This window comes from Caretta caretta, chromosome 10, assembly GCF_965140235.1.
Source record: "Caretta caretta isolate rCarCar2 chromosome 10, rCarCar1.hap1, whole genome shotgun sequence".
In the NCBI taxonomy this organism is placed as follows: domain Eukaryota; kingdom Metazoa; phylum Chordata; order Testudines; family Cheloniidae; genus Caretta; species Caretta caretta.
The window spans coordinates 69,173,946-69,191,563 of NC_134215.1; the positions used below are offsets into that span (position 1 = coordinate 69,173,946).

General features: G+C 40.0%; 1 protein-coding gene across 7 annotated transcripts in view; it reads right to left on the reverse strand.

Annotated features, from left to right (window-relative positions):
* Window positions 1–17,618, reverse strand: part of ARNT2 (aryl hydrocarbon receptor nuclear translocator 2) — a 134,742-nt gene that overhangs the window by 17,623 nt on the left and 99,501 nt on the right. For all 7 annotated transcript variants that reach the window (XM_048866563.2, XM_075133157.1, XM_075133156.1 and 4 more), the window contains 4 exons: window positions 15,820–15,971; window positions 8,302–8,374; window positions 8,012–8,135; window positions 1,267–1,366 (listed from right to left, as the gene is read on the reverse strand). In XM_048866563.2, coding sequence (XP_048722520.2) covers window positions 1,267–1,366; window positions 8,012–8,135; window positions 8,302–8,374; window positions 15,820–15,971 — 449 coding nt within the window. The remainder of the gene's footprint in view (window positions 1–1,266; window positions 1,367–8,011; window positions 8,136–8,301; window positions 8,375–15,819; window positions 15,972–17,618) is intronic.

The following is a 17,618-nucleotide window of genomic DNA, read 5'->3' on the forward strand; positions in this document are numbered from 1 at the left end:
ATGAAGTTATCTAATTCTTTTTTGAACCCCATTATAGTTTTGACCTTCACAACATCCCCTGGCTATGAGATTCACAGGTTGACTGCGTGTTGTGTGAAAAAGTACTTATTCACTTTCTCCACACCATTCATGATTGTATAGATCTCTATCATATCTCCCCTTACTTATCTCTATTCCATGCTGAAATGTCCCAGTCTTTGAAATCTCTCCTCATATGGAAGCTGTTCCATACCCTTAATCATTTTTGTTGCCTTTCTCTGTACCTTTTCCAATTCGAATATATCTTTTCTGAGATGGGGCAACAGAACTGCACCAGACTGCTATACTGGATCCAAAGTTGGGTGTCCTAGTAGGGGAGCTCATCAAGGCATTTGTCTTTGTGCCACTGGTTAGTGGGGCAGATTACAAGCTACAATGAAGCTACAGTTAAATTTCCAAGAAACCCAACAAAATAAAAACAACAAAACATGCCACACGTCAAGATGGCTACTGACAATTTACATGTTGAAATATCATATAAGATCTAATTAAAGAAAACTTGTGATATCATTGCCAATTACAAGGTTAAGAACACACTGAATTCTATAAAATTATAGCACGTATTAAATTTCTAATTCATAGACCTCATAACCAACAGTTATTGCATTTGAATGGTTGTTCCTTCATTTTCAAAACATTGGCTAGACCAAAGTATTAACCTAACGACAAACTCATTTACAACAGCTACCTGCATGCATAGCTTGGGATTTCATTAAATAGAGTTCATTACAATATAGTTGCTCAAGACAGTTTCTCTTCGGTCACTTTAAGCAACAGGAGAACAAAGAGGAACAGATTAGCCTTCAAGCAGGTAGGCTTCATTAACAGCTAGGCCATTCAGTGAACAGTCATAAATCTTCTTTACTAAAACAGGACTAATACTAAAGTAAATCTAACCACAATGGCTACAGAAATCTCAAGTGTGTGCCAATTCCTAAACTTCAAGTAGTCTGTCAAACCTATAGTATCAGCTAGTAGACTAAAAAATATTTCAGAAGCTACTCACACACCCAACTTATACACGTTTGAAAATGACTTACGATAGGTCTTGCCTACAGTCTGATTCTTCCCGATGAACTTTTGTGTGGGAGCCAAGCTGACACAAAGGAAGAATGATTCACGCTGTACAGGAAATGTGTTAGCGTTACCTGTATTCTGCCTCCACAGAATCAAAATGTCATTCCCTTTCGTGTACGGAAGCTATTGGTGCTGCCCCAGGTACTGTACCTGAAAGCCTTTCCTGAATGCCCTGGCTGGAATGGGCTCCCCTGAGAGTAAAGCTGTTGGTTTCCTGCTGGGGACGCAGAGGCCATCATTTTTTTATCCGCTATAAAAAAAACAAACCATCAAAGAAACTCTTAGGAGAGGACGAAATAAATTAACAATTTGTTCACCAGAAAATAACATGTATACAAACTACATGGTGTGAGTAACATTCTCCTTTTTAATCCCTTATGGGAAGGCCCTATGGAACCCAGTATGGATGAAACCAATAGGGCTGTATGGAAATTAAACCAAGGTCAAAAGGTGCTTTCTATGGAATTTTTAAATCAGTCCATAGGATGTAATAATGAACTCTCTCTCTGCTACAGAATGCAACAGGTTGGCTTAAAAATTCTACAGAAAGGTAACCATTTTCTATTAATTCCATTAACTCTTTTCCAGAAGAGACTGAATTAATGTTAATGGAGGTTACACATTTGCCTTGGGAAGAGACTATATCCTTCTGGATGCAAACAGATATTTCTTTGTCATTCGGGCTTACTCAGTGTGGTCTAAGGTTACATCAGCATTGAAAAATCTGTTCCTGACTTGCAGAACTAACAAATCTGTAGTAACAGTGACTGGAGGTTATTTCTTGTATGGGAGAGCTATTTTTATTATTTATTTTTTAAACAGTCTTCGAAAGAAAAGGCCTCCTCAGTTTTTTATAGCGGGGTGCACAGGTCTTGGATAATCTGCCGGGCGTGAGACAACACTACTATTGTTGTTAATATAGTATTAACTATTTGTATTGCTATAGCAGCTAAGACTAATTTGTGTTCGGCACTGTACAACCAGAACAAAAAGCTGTACCTTCCCCAAAGAGCTTACAATCTACTCCCCTCAGCAGTAGCGGGAATTATAGTCCTGGTTCTTCCAGGCACTGTGGTGGAATTTTGCTCACAAATCAGGATGATCTGTAGCCCCTTAAATACAGATTAATCCCACTTTACTCAGTAGGAATTTTGTCTCTGTGAGGTCTGCAGATCAGATATGTAAGCAGTAATTTAAGGCAAAACTGAGTCTCTCCGGGACACAGTGAAGCTTACTTTCTTTACTCTGACAACAAACTGGCTTGAGCAGGCCATGAACTAGGCTGTGTCCCAATGGAATTAAAGATTAACATAATCATACAAAGGCACTGTAAATGAGACGCATACAGAGATGCCATTGACTTTTATATTCTGTTCTTACACTGTAAATAAACACATTTACTCTTGTGATCAGTCTCTTCATTTGCTAAAACAATGCAGGGCAAACATGGCCATTCACTTTTTTAATAGGAAGTTCTCTTGTGTAATTCTAACAGCTGACACACCAGGGATTGAACCAGGGACCTCCAGAACTAAAGGCATGAGCTGCTAAAGCCTGAGCTAAAAAATATCTCCCCGCCCCAGTGGGGAGATGTAAGAACTCATATCCTCTGCAGATCAGCACAGAGGCAGCCCTCTAACATACACACTCACCAGTAGATTTCTTAATAGTACCATGACTGGGATAAAGCATGAATCAACTTTGAATTTATATTTTGCTAACTATCTCGGCTGGTACTTTGAGAAGGAACAGAAGCTCTCTGCTCTGAGAATCCACTAAGAGATCTGAAAATCTCAGTAAACTATAGAACCTCCCCTCTGCAATGCTTGTTTATACAGCTACAACTGCCAAAGCTACTGGCAACCCTCAATTCCCCTTTAACAACGTAAAGGCCCTGCTCCACCTTTCCTCCTCCACCTCCTATCTTCCCTCATCACCTTTAAGTGCAAAAAACTGCTGATCTTTTCATGACTGTCTGCTGCCACACACCTCCGATAACGCTATAAACCAGGGAGGCCCCTCCTTTTCCTCTGATTTCACTTGATCCTCTCTTGGTGATCATCCTCTCTGTATTTAGAAAGAGTGGGTCAGATGGATCCCAGGATATGCTGCAGCAGCTCTGCAATATGAAGCTGCTCTAGATACTCTAGAACTGGCTGACCTCAGCCAGCTGGAGGATTCCCTCTCTGAAGGGGAATTCCTCAGGTGTCACAGAATTGCACAAGAGAGTGACACAGGGGATGGCCGAGGTATCCCTATGCTCCTGCTATCACCAGCTGCCAAAACAGCTTCTGGGGACCACTGGCAGAAGATGCAGTTAAAAGTAGCTTCCAGGTGCTGAGCTACTGAGGACTGGGAGTGGTTTAAACAGAAACTTTGCTCCCTCCTGAACTCTGCTGAGTACTCTAGTCACACCTCAGAATCCAGCCCTCCGCTTCTTGCCTTTTCCCCCTCTGCCTCTCAGCTCTTCCCTTATAGCATAGCAATAAACACACCCTTGCAGTCCACTGGTATTTTGCCAGGTGCCCTCTAGTCTGTTAGGCTCAAAATCCCCCTACTTTCTATCCCCATACCCTCACTAGTTACTCATTTACTCTTCCCCAACCAGGGCCTACACCCCCCTTTTTGACTCCTGCAATACCCAGACCGCCAGAGGCGCAGCACGCAGCGGCAGGGCACTGCCCCACCAAAGTAGGGAAGCCGACACAGCCTGTTTGTTTAATATATAACGTGAGAGTGAGAGAGAGACTAAATCCAAATCACAAACACAGCAAATCTAGGGCAGCCTGCTGTAGATTTGCTGCGTTCGTAATCTGGATTTAGCAGCAGGGCATTTTTCTCCTCCGCCTCTGTGGCGGACGTGCAGCCTGTGCAGCCAAGGTCTGGCAGGAGGTGAGGCAGCAGCGGTTCCCTGTGGGGTTTGTGGTGCTGGATTTATCACCCAGGCCACAAGGCAACCGTAGAGTGCTCTCAAGTGCTGGGCTCTACCTGCACCATATAGACCATGCTGGTAAACCAGGTACATTTTAGAGCACACCAGCAGGGTTTACATGGGGCAGCTGAGCGCAACACATTAGGGCACTCTACACCTTACACTTCTGGCCAACCACTGGCACAGACTCCAGGGGCACAATGGACGGGAGGGGGCAGGGGGGCGGAGAGAGAGGCAGGCCCTCCTTGGCCACAGTGGGAGCGAAGGGGGAGAGGTCTCACCTAGTCCCAGCCCCTCCAAGGGGCGGAGAGCATGGGGCAGGGAGAGGAAGAGATCCTACCATGAACTCTTATTCCTTCCACTGGAGAGGCCAGGATTGGCTAGGATCTCTCCCTCCCTTCCACTCCCCTCCTAGCAGAAATGGGACCTCTCCCCTTCCCCCCCACTGCTGCTGGGACCGGTGGGGGTGGCTCCGTGGCAGATCAGCACAGAGGGAGCTGGGATGCGGCAACTGGGACCGGGCAGTGGAGATTGGGGCCAAAGCCACTGACAGCCTGAAGTAGAGTAGCCTGGACAGTGGAGCTTCCCACAGGAAGCAGGAGGGAAGCACAGGTAGGGGGAGGTAGGGACGGGATGGGACGTCTTTTCCCTGCTTCTCTCCACTGAGTGGGTAAATTGCCCAACTTGCCCCAAAGCTCAGTAGCGATCAACGGTGGCACCACATTAAACAGTGCTGTATCTCAAAATGGCTACTGCTCAGAAGGCATGGATGGGTAAAGCATGAGGTCTTTTATTTTAATAAAACATGTAGCTGATGTAGTGCAACAGATGCAGGGCACCCAAAAATCCTGTGTTTGTCAGCGCTAAACTATTTTTATAAGCCAAACTGGAGAAAGAAGTCTAGTATCAGTACAAAGCAAGTGTCTGCAAGCAGCATGCAAGTTTGTCAATATTGTTTTTGGACACTTTAGCACACCTCTAACTGAGAGCCCTCCCTTTTTATCATTAAAAGAGTCGCTGATCATGGCTCCCATGAGATACTCACATAGGGAGCACATCCGAAAAAAAGCACAGCTTGTAAATTGATAAAAATGAAAAGTGAAATGGCATTTCCAAGAACACAACTCCTGAGCTCACCTCACAGCTTGCTACACCCTTAACCCTGACCTAGTCACACAAACAGTTCAGAGCTGTTTGAGTATTAGCCAATAAAGCAGCCAGAAAGCAAGATGTTCTCGCTTGGAAAACATTGTTCCAGTGTTTAGGGTTGGAGTCTTGCTACCTTCCAGCAGACCCCCTTTATGGCCCCAGATACTGACTTCACTCTAAGAGTAAACAGACAAGGATGAACAGGAATAGCATAAGTCTCAGCAACAAAGAGACAGAATATCAAGTCTATATTGAAGTTACAGTGACTTCACAGTTTGAAAAGGTCAAGCTGTACATAAGAAACTCATACAGTGAGGTCATCTCCTTATACCCCTGTAGTTAAACACAATGGGTCATTTCCTCCCTCACTCCAAGACACTTGCGCATTGATTTATTTAAAACAAAAATAAAACTTCTTCACTCTGGGGGAAGTGGGGAAGGTTAAGAACAGCGAACACTTAAAAAACAAACAAGGAAAAATATTACACCTAACATTATCCACAAAAATAGATTTTTTTTTTAAATTGTAAGCCAATATTACACAGTCTTCATAGCATTGCTACTCCAATCCGTCTCAATGAGCCACACTGTCATATACTGTCTGAGAAAGACGGTTATTTCCAACTTTAGAAGCTGGAAGATCTATTAAACGTGTTTACATCCTTTTATGAGTTGCATTGAGAAGTGTGCCTTTGAAAAAAGGTTTCAGATTAGCAGCCGTGTTAGTCTGTACTCGCAAAAAGAAAAGGAGGACTTGTGGCACCTTAGAGACTAACACATTTATTTGAGCATAGGCTTTCGTGAGCTACAGCTCACTTCATCGGATGCATAAAGTGGAAAGTACAGTGAGGAGATTTTATATATACACACAGACCATGAAAAAATATACATTGTAAGGAGAGTGATCACTTAAGATGAGCTATTACCAGCAGGAGAGTGGGGTGGGGGGAGAGAAAACCTTCTGATCTCAAAGTGAGTATCCTTCAACAAAAAAACTTCGAAAACAGACTCCAACGAGAGACTGCTGAATTGGAATTAATTTGCAAATTGGATACAATTAACTTAGGCTTGAATAGAGACTGGGAGTGGTTGAGTCATTATACTAAGTGAAACTATTTTCCCTTGTTTATTCCGCCGCCCCCCCCACACCCTCACTGTTCCTCAGACTTTTTTGTTAACTCCTGGAAATGTGCTGGAAATGGCCCACCTTGATTATCACTTCAAAAGGTTTTCTCTCCCCACACCCCACTCTCCTGCTGGTAATAGCTCATCTTAAGTGATCACTCTCCTTACAATGTATATTTTTTCATGGTCTGTGTGTATATATAAAATCTCCTCACTGTACTTTCCACTTTATGCATCTGATGAAGTGAGCTGTAGCTCACGAAAGCTTATGCTCAAATAAATTGCTTAGTCTCAAAGGTGCCACAAGTACTCCTTTTCTTTTTGAAAAAAGGATGGCTACTTCAAAACTGCATGGGAAAGATGTGGCTACTAAGTGAGAATAGAGGGTGGCTTCTAAGTGGAGCTGGACAGTGTATCAGCCTGTCCTCAAACCTTCTGAGTTTCGTTCAGCTTCCTTTTTGGGGGAAATATCTATTTCCAACAAATTCTACGCATCGTTCTTTGAGACTCACCTGCCTCGTGACTTCTCTGCCACAATGCTTTTTTTTGTTCTTTCAAAACAGTTTAATATTATTAGGGCCCTTCATTTTCAGTTTTTATTTTATTTAATTTTCCCTGGGAATTTATCAGTGTTTATTATCACAACAACAAAAACAGGTGAAAATCAGTGCAAAAAACTGTTAATTTTTCTGGGTAAATATCTGGGTTTATTTTTGTGGATGGAAAGACAGGGAATTCTGTTCATCAATGTGGTTTTCTGCAGAACTAAAACAGAACCCAAAACACAATGCCACCTCTGAGTTTAAGAAAACAATACATCTCTAATCCCCAAATGAAACTTTTCATTTGAATAAATAAATAGTTTATTGCTGTAGACTTAGAACTATTCACCTATCATAGAATCATAGACTATCAGGGTTGGAAGGGACCTCAGGAGGTCATCTAGTCCAACCCCCTGCTCAAAGCAGGACCAATCCCCAATTTTTGCCCCAGATCCCTAAATGGCCCCCTCAAGGATTGAACTCACAACCCTGGGTTTAGCAGGCCAATGCTCAAACCACTGAGCTATCCCTCCCCCCTATAAATATATTTACATTTAATATTTGGGCCGCACCGCTTGCAGCGCATACACTCAGCTTTATCCTTTTCTCCTGCTTTTGTCTTCTTAAAACTTTAGAATACTTTGTGTTCTGAAATGTATAGATTTGTGTTTTCTTCCCATTGTAGCGTGTCAAATCTTTAAACCATTACCTGCTAATATCTTGGAATGTGTATGTGGGTGGGCGTGAGATTCATCAGTACGTTCAGATGTGCATGTACTTCAGAACTTGCGTGCATGCCTGTTTGTTTATTGTGTGTATCTTGTAGACTAATACATAGCCTTCCTTTAACAGGCAGCTTTGTATATACACAGAGACTAATGTATTATCATAATACACATATCTCATGCAACGGATTGTATTTTCCTAACCAAACAACGTTTTTTAAAAAATATATTTGAATGACAGAAAAGTAGAAAATCAGAAAAAAATGGAAAACTACTTTTTGTAAAACCCAGGAATTTTTCGGTAAAAACAGGTTTAAACTGAAAATGAAGGGGGGCTTGCATGTTACGTAATCGTACTTAAGGTCATGACTACAGCTTACAAAGACAGTATTAAAAATTAAATACCAGAGGCTCTCACTTACAAGCAGTTATTCCTGCAAACATCTCAGCAAACCTAGGATTCTGCTCCTGGGAGAAGATAGCGTCTGGCTTCTCCACTGGCTTTCCACCCTCATGAACGTTAGCTGGTATATTTGGAACAGGTACCTGTTGTTGACACATGCAAAGAATGTAATTCTCCCATTCCATATTTGACACAATAAGCTCAAGTATAGCCACAGTGTCTTTTTGTTTTGTTTAGATTCTTAATCACTTTGTGTTTCAAAGATCAGAGAAACCAGTAAAAAAACCAAAAACCACCCAGAGATATCACCTGAGATAAGTCATAGGAGGACAACCCATCTCTCTGATGTACTTCAAGCTCGGCTTGCTGTTGCTGAAGCTGTCTGCAAATTCGAGAGGAAATGACAAGAGTTACAAAAAATATAATTAAGAAACCGAGAAGGAGGCTTGGCTCGCTCCTTTAAATTCCCATAGCAAATGTAGCCGCTTTCAGAGTCTTTGTTGACAAGCCATTTCCTGCAAAGCCAAAATATTTTTAAAGATTTCTTACTGAGAAAACCTCAAAACACAGTACTGTTCTTGCTGAGCATAACAGGATCAACAATGCCTTGCACACCAAAACTCCCATTGACTTCCAAGGAGTTCTGGGCTGTATCCTGCATTCCTTACACACCCAACTTCTTCATAAATGTCATTTATTTTTAAAATGCCAATTAGACTTCTTTAATCTGCGAAGAGCAATACGCATGGCCTGTTCCTGGACTTGCTGAAGTCAATATTAAAGTGCCCACTGGCTTGAATGGGAGCAGCATCGGGCCCACAGCAATCAACAGGTGGGAAAATTATTTCCTCGTTTTATAATCTCGTAGATTCCTGTGCAGATTATGGCAATATTATGGCAAAATAATAATAATAAAATACTACTACTACTACTACTTATATAACTCATATAGTTTGAGAACTACTGATGAAAAGCACTATTTCGCCCATAACAAGTATTTGGATTTGGTCTGAGGTGAAGGACCTGAGTAGTCTCAGGGCAGTTCTGTTTTAACCATTCGCCTCTTAAAGACGGGAGAGGAACATTTGTGAATGACACCAAATGTTGCAGGCTGAAAACCGTCCATAAATCAATACTGTTTCTACAGAGTATCAGCATTTATCTGATTTTTTTGGCTTCTGATGGCTTAAGACAATTAGAGGCAAATTTGGCTTGTACTAGTTCTGCTAATGGTTCCTTTCTGTCTCTTGGTCACATCTAGTGATGCTATTTATGGCATGAGGGGCTCAAAGGCAGCTGACCCATCCATTGTGGTCTAACCCTTACTATGACCTATACCCAGCCACCAGGGATATTTTTCACAGGAAGACAGACACCAAGGCTGTGAGATAGAGGTGACAGCAAGACCAGAATTGGATTGATAGGAAAGTAGGCCACCTGTAAATAAGATCCAGTGTTTTGGTGGTAGCATGCCCCTGGCCTCCTCCTGAAGAAGAACGAGGCTTCATAGACAGGAATTGCAAACCACTGGGCCTTTTTCCTCAAGCTGGAAGATATTACAGATGGATGGGGTAGTAGTGGTGGAAAAAAATGGGGTTCAAGATACCAGGGAGATGGACCTCAACTATCTGGATAAATTCTGGGCTATGGCCCAAAAAGTTAGATCCTTATCAAAACCATATTTTAAAGCTGTCCATTACTATCAAGAACTTGAATCAGAGATTCAAATCCCAAACAGCTGGAGACATACACTATATAATAAAGAATCATTTTTGTACCAAGTGGCGCACACAGAAAAGGTATTTCCCAAGTATTCCTTGGACCATGGATTTTCATTAATAGTTTATCAAATAGAAAATGAGTACGTCTAAAAAAATCCACTACTGTATGCAAAGGGATTATTTATTCAGTAAGCAAATATATGCTTTTCCAACAAAACTCCAGGAAGCAATTTAATCACTGAAAATATATGGGGAAATTTTTCCAAACACCATTCTTTGGACGATAAAAACCCATTAAATTGTGTTGTTAACGTGAAAGCTAATTCCATTGTTTCAAATGTTTTATTACTGACTATATGGTGCGTGTGTCAATAAACAGTACTTTAGGTCTCTTCTATTAAGTATAAAGTGTGTTCTCTTGATTCAGCCATAGATACACAAATGAGTCAAACAAAATAGCATACTTAATTAGCTCTGTTTGTTTGCCAGCACTTGTCTAACCTGGAACTCCTCCGCCTGTCTCTATTTGAAGATACTCATCAGTAGCATTTGTTAACCTACACTGCAGAATAAGTACCAGACTAGATCAATATTTGCTTACAAGGCAAACTGTACAAAATCCAACTAACTATAAAGAACAAATATTTAAATGCATCTTCTCTGCATTGCATTGTATTGTACTAAGTTCATTGAACTGTACTACTCAGTTCTAATTTAATTTTAAAAGTGGGTTGGGTTTCTCATTTTTAGCAAGTATTAATAGGAAATGTGGTTTTAGCTCTTTAAGAAAATATGCAATGTTTCAGAGAACAGCCAAACTAGGCACAGTTGAATCTTGTTGTTGGGATTGGTTTAGATACTCTTTCACCTGCTGCCCTTTTGAATGGATGATTATTACATATAGATCCCTTTAGTCATTAGATTTCCAGATCAGATGTGTAACAATGGGACAAGCCAGGATGGTTTTGGAAAAATTCAATCCTCTTGTTTTGGTTTGCAAGTGAAAGCCAAAACTGACCCTGCTTTTGATTTTAGGATCCACGGCTTAGAGGAAGCCATGAAAGATGAATTTTCTGGTTCAAAAGATGATATCCTACATAGCAAGTGGAATATTGTCTGGGTCAACTGAGAATTCCCCAGGTAACTGCTAGAATTCCTGGCTCATGATGGGAGTCTCTGTGAAAACCTCTCACTGTGCTTATCTAAGCAAATACTGGAATAAAAGACTCTATACAAGTTTCCTTTTGAAACTGGAGAATTTTCTAGTTGAATACCGGTGTCTCGCTGCATAAACTCTGGAGTCACCAACTTATTGTCCTGGCTTCAAATTGGTCAAGAAGAATTCAAACTTTAGAGTGGGCAGTTTTCTTGTTGGGGAGAAATGAGTAGATGCAGACTTGAGATATCACCCCTAGTCCATTTTTATTAGTAATAGATGGACATTGTCCCAGTTACTACTTTGAAAATAAGGTTTTGCTATCTTCACTATCATGGGATAGAATCTCACTGAAACAGCTGATTTCACAACTGGTCTACTCTACTGCACCTTAATCAGAGGCAGTAATCAACCAGAGCTGTCCATTGATTCAGCCAGAATTCTGCCTCTGGTAGCAACCTGCACCAGATCCTTCGGAGGACTGCAACTCTACCACTAGAATATTTCAAGACCAACAGAAGTCCTGGATTCATCAATATACACAATAATCCAATCAGGCTCATGAAAAATGAAAACATCAAGATCTCTAAAGGTTAGGAAACAACCCATTTCTTCTCTCTGTGCATACAAAATTAAGAAACTGTTCATCCATCTCAGGGTAGACGGGCTCATTCAAAGGCACCTCAACCTGTGTGTTAAATAAATGTTAGTCAATTTTTTCTGGAACTCGAAGAGGAAGATGATGTGGTGAGGTGACGTGTGGCGGTCTCCTTTTCAGCTGAACACAGTACAAATGCTAAACGTTAAATACTTCATTTCTGCAGGAAGTTTCTTTTGGATGATTATATCCAAAAGAAACCAAGCTAATTTTTTGGCAAGGTACTAAACACAGAAAAGAAGTTGGGAAAGTCAACTGCTTCAAGTTCCAAAACAATATTCTAAAAAACAACCATGACCACCACTGCCCTCTACAGTCCTCTTTGAAAAACAAACTGCATTCACTGGGAAACACAAAATGAAACCTTTCTAATAATAGAGATCACTGGCAGACAAAACAGACTTCTCTCTGAATTCAATTGATAGCTATTTATCAACATATATCTATATATCAAATCAAACGTATTAACATAGCATCAGTCTCAGGTCAGAATGCCTGTAAGATAAATACATGGTTTAAAACTAACACAGCTCAGTAAAATGAATATCAATTTTAAAATGAAAAAAAAAAAAAAAGCCTCACAAGATAAACCCTTCCTCCAAGAGCTTTAAAATTATCACCCTAAAACAAATTCTAAAAATAAAACAACAAGGGTTAGAAATATACTATTTAAGCTAAGTCACACACTTTTTTCTTGTTTCTGTGGCTGAGTAGGCATACAGGGCCACAGCACAGACCATCAAAACATTTTCACTACATAACCAGTATTCTAGTTTTTAAGCTGGTGAGGTAAAAGGCATGTGAGCCAGGAATGGGGCTAATCACTTATTTTTCAGGTGACCACAGAGGTTTTAAGAAAGTAGAGCATGTATAAATCTTCAATCTGGCCAGACCTACATAGACAAAGACAATTATGTCTCACAATACTCGCATACCTCCTTGCCAGGTAAGCCATCTGCATAGTTTGAAAATGCAGAGTTGTAAAGGCCCTTTTAACCTATTATTGTTCAACATTTCCAGATATTCTTTAAATGAGAAAGCCGGGGGGCATATTTGTTGCGTGGACAACTGCCATATCCAGTTGCGTAAAGATACAGACAGACAGACATAGAAAATAGGATTTTAAAAGGGATATTGTCGAAATATAGAATAGAATTAAACATATGTTTACCTGGTCCCTTGTCTCAAACAAATACTTGTGGCCAAATTTTTAAGCAATCTTGAGCCAATATACTATGGTGCTAGATGCATTATAAAATGTATACACAAATCAAAACCTGTTTCTGATTTTGCATACACAGTTGACTGCATCTGTAAAAGAGAATATGCACCCCCTGTGTCTTCAAGTAAATCAGCCTGTTGGGCCCAGTGTCCATTTGCCAATTAACCATCTGTGCATGCAAGAGATGAACCTCCACTGATTCAGTTACAATTAGACATGCAAAAAATGGGCATGCAAATCAGAGGCTAATTCTGAAAAGCTGCCCTTCAGAAGGTGAGCGTCATATACATACACAAATGGCAAGGGAGCAGAAGTCGGTAGAGCTGTGACTATTTACTCAAGCCGAGACTCTTCCCCAAAGTATCCAGAAAATAATATATCCATACACAGGTGAAGCATAGCAATAGCTAGTGAGCCATAACAGTAAGAATTGCACTGTGCATGTGTGTAGGAAGGAGAGAGGAAATGGGAAAAGAAAAAATAAGTCAGTTGAACACAACCTAGATAGATGTTCTGTTCCTTCTAATCTAGTACTTAAATTTACAAGCTTTTTTTTTAAAAAAAAACCCAAACAAACAGACTTTTTTTTATTGTGTCACAGCTCTCCAAAGAAGGAGGGAAGGCAAAACATATTTAGCAATTTCATTTTGTATAAGAAATAACGTGGAAATACCATCTGTCGAACTAACAGCATCCAATCTCCTTATTAGGGAAACATCTCTGGTTTGTTTTTAAAACCAAGTAAGGATAGATATGACAGGATCCAGATACTAGCACAGTTTTATTCATCCCAGTCTGTGCTAGGGAGCCAAGGTATCTTGAAAAGGAAAATATGGCACAATAGTCAACACTACTTAATTTATAGGTCAAAATTTAGATCTCGGGACTCTGGAAATAAAAGCCAATTATTTCAGTTGGCATCCAGTTATCAGCAATTGTCTCTAATTTTGCACGCTTGTTTTTATGTATGCAAATGATTACGTGCAAAAGTATGGGTGTGCATCTTTTCCACCCCCATACATAAATATTTGGGTGTGCAAATGAGGCAGCTGAATAACCAGCTCCCTGATTTCAATAAACAAGATTTATTTACTCCAAATGGGTAGAATGTCCTTTTTTTCAGGCACGGTTGATATGTTACCAATAAGGGTTTTAGTTGGCAACTAAAAAGAGACCTCAGAGCCAATTCTAACCATTTATTTTAAGTAGTGTTAGGTCAGTGCATAGCAGAACAGTGCATACCTCAATCTGTAAAAAAAAAAACCTTTTGCAGCCTGATCACAAACAACTTACACTGTTTGACATCGTTCTGAAGTTAGCTTACAATTTGGTACCTTTATAGGACTTTGTATATTTTCACTGTAACTTATGTCCTCTTTTTTCACAGAGGAATTTATTTTTAAACAACATTATTTTTGCCCATAAATTTCCAGGACATTTGAACATCTGTTTATCTGTCTGGCACATCAGATTTTTGCTGACTTAAGCGAACATTATAGTTGTTTGTTAGGACACTACAAAAACAGTATTCTTTCCTGAACAATTCTTGTAAAGGTTACATCTTTCTGGTAATTCTTAGCAAACTAGATTTTTTCTTCTCAGCATGATTCCCAGGGCACTGTGGGAGTTTAACTCATAACCAAGTTACAAGCCTTATAAACTCTGGTGCATAGGCTAACAGGTAGGATATGCAAAAATAGGCATATTGAGGGTGAGGCTGGGTTTCAAGTGACCCTTAGTGTCCAAGTCTGTGTCATTGTCAAAATGCTCTCCTAAGCAACAAAATAGAATATAGGGTGATAGTTGAAACAGAGGAAGAATACTTACCATTTTTATAAAATGCAAAGCCAGAGGAGAGTTGGTTGTGATAGTGAAATTATCAGGGCCCATCTACATTAATTAAGTGCCTGTTTGAGATCTCCATAACACATTCTAACAGGACTGTAACATAGATCTCAACTTTCCCTTTGAGTTTTAAACTTGTTAAAAAAAACCCACCCAGCTTAGTCCAAAGCACTTTTTAAAATATCAGATTATTATTTTGTTGGGAAAAGATCCATAACAGAAGAAAACATCTCACATTAGCTTCTGCAGCTGCTGGCTCTGATAGTCTGTGTTATGAGGTTATGCGGTGAATTAGGCTGCACTGGATTCTTAGGAGAACTTCTTTGGAAGCAGCTCTACAATACCAGTTTGGGGATTAAACATCTTAAACCTCTCTCATGGGTATAATCACAGCTTGTGCCCAGAATAATTTAGACTCACAGTTATTTGAGCACATGGCTCTAAAGGACCGGGGAGGCATTAAGATGCCAACCTAACATAAGCTGCTGATGTGAGCCTGCCAAAGAAAACAATCAAAGGAGCTGTTCATCTTTGTAACCTTTACCCCCAACACCAAGTAAGTGCCAGTCTTCTCCTACCATGGTCCGTTCAGGAGTTACTCTAGCAAACTGCCACTGGCTGCAAGGTCATAGGGATGAGTCAAGGAGAGGAGGAACAGGTCTAGGACATGTACACAGTTATAGCACACAAGAGGCAGGAAACTTGTTTATGTGAGTTTGCCATTCCTTTAAGCAACTCTGCAGCTTTCCCTTTGGGCTTATGAACTGGGCTAACTTTTCTCCAGTCTCACAACTGAATTGAACTGGATTTGGACTAGATACCAAGAGGTGAAAATCGCCAACCCTTATTATTAATTCTCTAAGCTATCCTGCTCTTGGCAGATATTGTGCTGCTGGAGGCCTTGTCCTAGCCTTCAATGGAGGCTGGATCAAGCCTGTTGGGCTTTTCTGATTTCATGAGTTATAGTTATTTGTTTTAATCTGTGCTGCACCCATATGCTAATGACACATAATATATGGCAATATATGTTAAACAGAAACATTTATTGGTGAGAATTTGTATTGTAGACAACCCGACTATAGTTTGGGGGTACGGATAAATGAATGCAACTGGAAATAAGCCACCACGAGAACCTGACCTTGAGTTTTTACATTGGTTTTAACTGCATGTTTTTAGATTAAATTCTTTAAAAAAAAGCATTTCAAACTCCATGAAAAGCACATACTTAACGTTAGTGTTGGTGCAAATGATGTATTCAATCTCATCAGAATAAGGATTCTGAAAAGTGAAGCTGCTGGTCCTGATTAACATCCACTCCCGGTTTTTGGTACGAAAACGATACATCACTGACAGGACTTGGCCCTTCAGTTTAACAACCTAAAAAAGTTTTTGTAAAGGTTAGAGACAGCTGACTGATACCTGATGTAGAAACAAATAATACACCACCAATAACTAGTAGATTTCATACTGAAACTGTGCAAAGATACAGATGCAATTTGGATGTATTCTTTATATAAACCCAACAACCCAAATCCATTCTGTATTTTCAATTAGCCTCTAAGGACAAAACTGACATGTCCTGGATTACAAAATAATCTCTTCCAATTTACATAGAAAGACCAATGGACTGTGTCTTTATCCCAATGGGAAGGCATTACAACAAGGCTTTAACGTGGAACATATATCAAAATATATTATGAGAGAAAGAAAACCACAGCATCTTTTATCAGATGAATGTTTAGAAATAATCAGAAAACAAACTTTACAAAATGTACAAAACAAATGCCAAGAGAAAACATTAATTTTCATTAGGTTGTCTGACTACTTACAATTCCACTTGGCTGCATGGCTACCTGTTATATTTGCACTGCACCACTCACACTTTAGCATCACAGCTAAGCAAAAACTCTGAGGAAGGGATACTTAGGAAATGTAATTTGCTTTTCTTCAAACATGCTAGAACTCAGACACGCTTCCATTGCAATGTTTAAAATTTTCTGTCAGCCGTGGCATGCCAAAGCATCTGATTCTGAAGCACCTCTGTCTGAATGTGTGTCTATGGCCATTTAAATTCCTGAATGTCCACCTCCCATATCCCCCTGGGTAAAGTCTATCAATATATCCTTAGGCTACATCCTTTCTCCTTGGATGTTTTTAAAAGACAGCACAGTCAAAGCAGCTGGAGCTCATACAACTGTTCATTACAGTCATGTCTTTTGATGTGTGGACAGTCAAGTCATATCTGCCTATCTTCGGGGTTGGAAGATTCTTTGTTCTCATGTTCACGTGTTCGGACACAATCTATCTATAGGCTCCAAACACATTATATAATCCCTCTTGCAATACCTATGAACATCACCACACAAATATAAGGTTCTTCAAAAATCTATTCCCTCTCTCAAGAAGCGCCCATTCTTATCTCAACATGTGAGGAAGTCACATGCGTAAATCCTTGAGCACCGAGAAAGAGCATACCACAGGGACTTATGAACACATAGCCACAGGGCCTCTGGTCACTTTTTAAGCTGGAAAATCAACTGAAGTCAACTGAACTTTAGGGCATTTTTAAGTCTCCTTTGTTCTGCTCATTAGCTGGGGCCGAGGATCTGGCTCTGCTCCTGTATTCCTTGTATAGCCAAATCTTCCGTTGGACTTTCTTTCACTTGTTCTTAGCAGTGATAGTGAATGTTTTTAAATTTTGCCTATTTCTTATTATCTCTTTCCTGCATATAGGTAGGCAAAAAAAATATTAGTTTATTTCAGGTTTTGTCTCCATTGTACCATCATTTTTACAAAGAAAGAAAGAAAAAAAAAGTGGTATAGAACAGCACTGAATTTATCCAGCTTTTTAAACTCCCATATAACATAACAATTCTCCAATAAATGATTAAGAGCTTTGAAGAAATCCCAAGAGGAAGAATTCAAACACTGATCTCATGAATAAGCACTGGCAGGAAAATATTGGCCAGGATAAAGATGATGAAATTCCACAGTCACCCCACTAAACAGGTGAGACTATTTCCA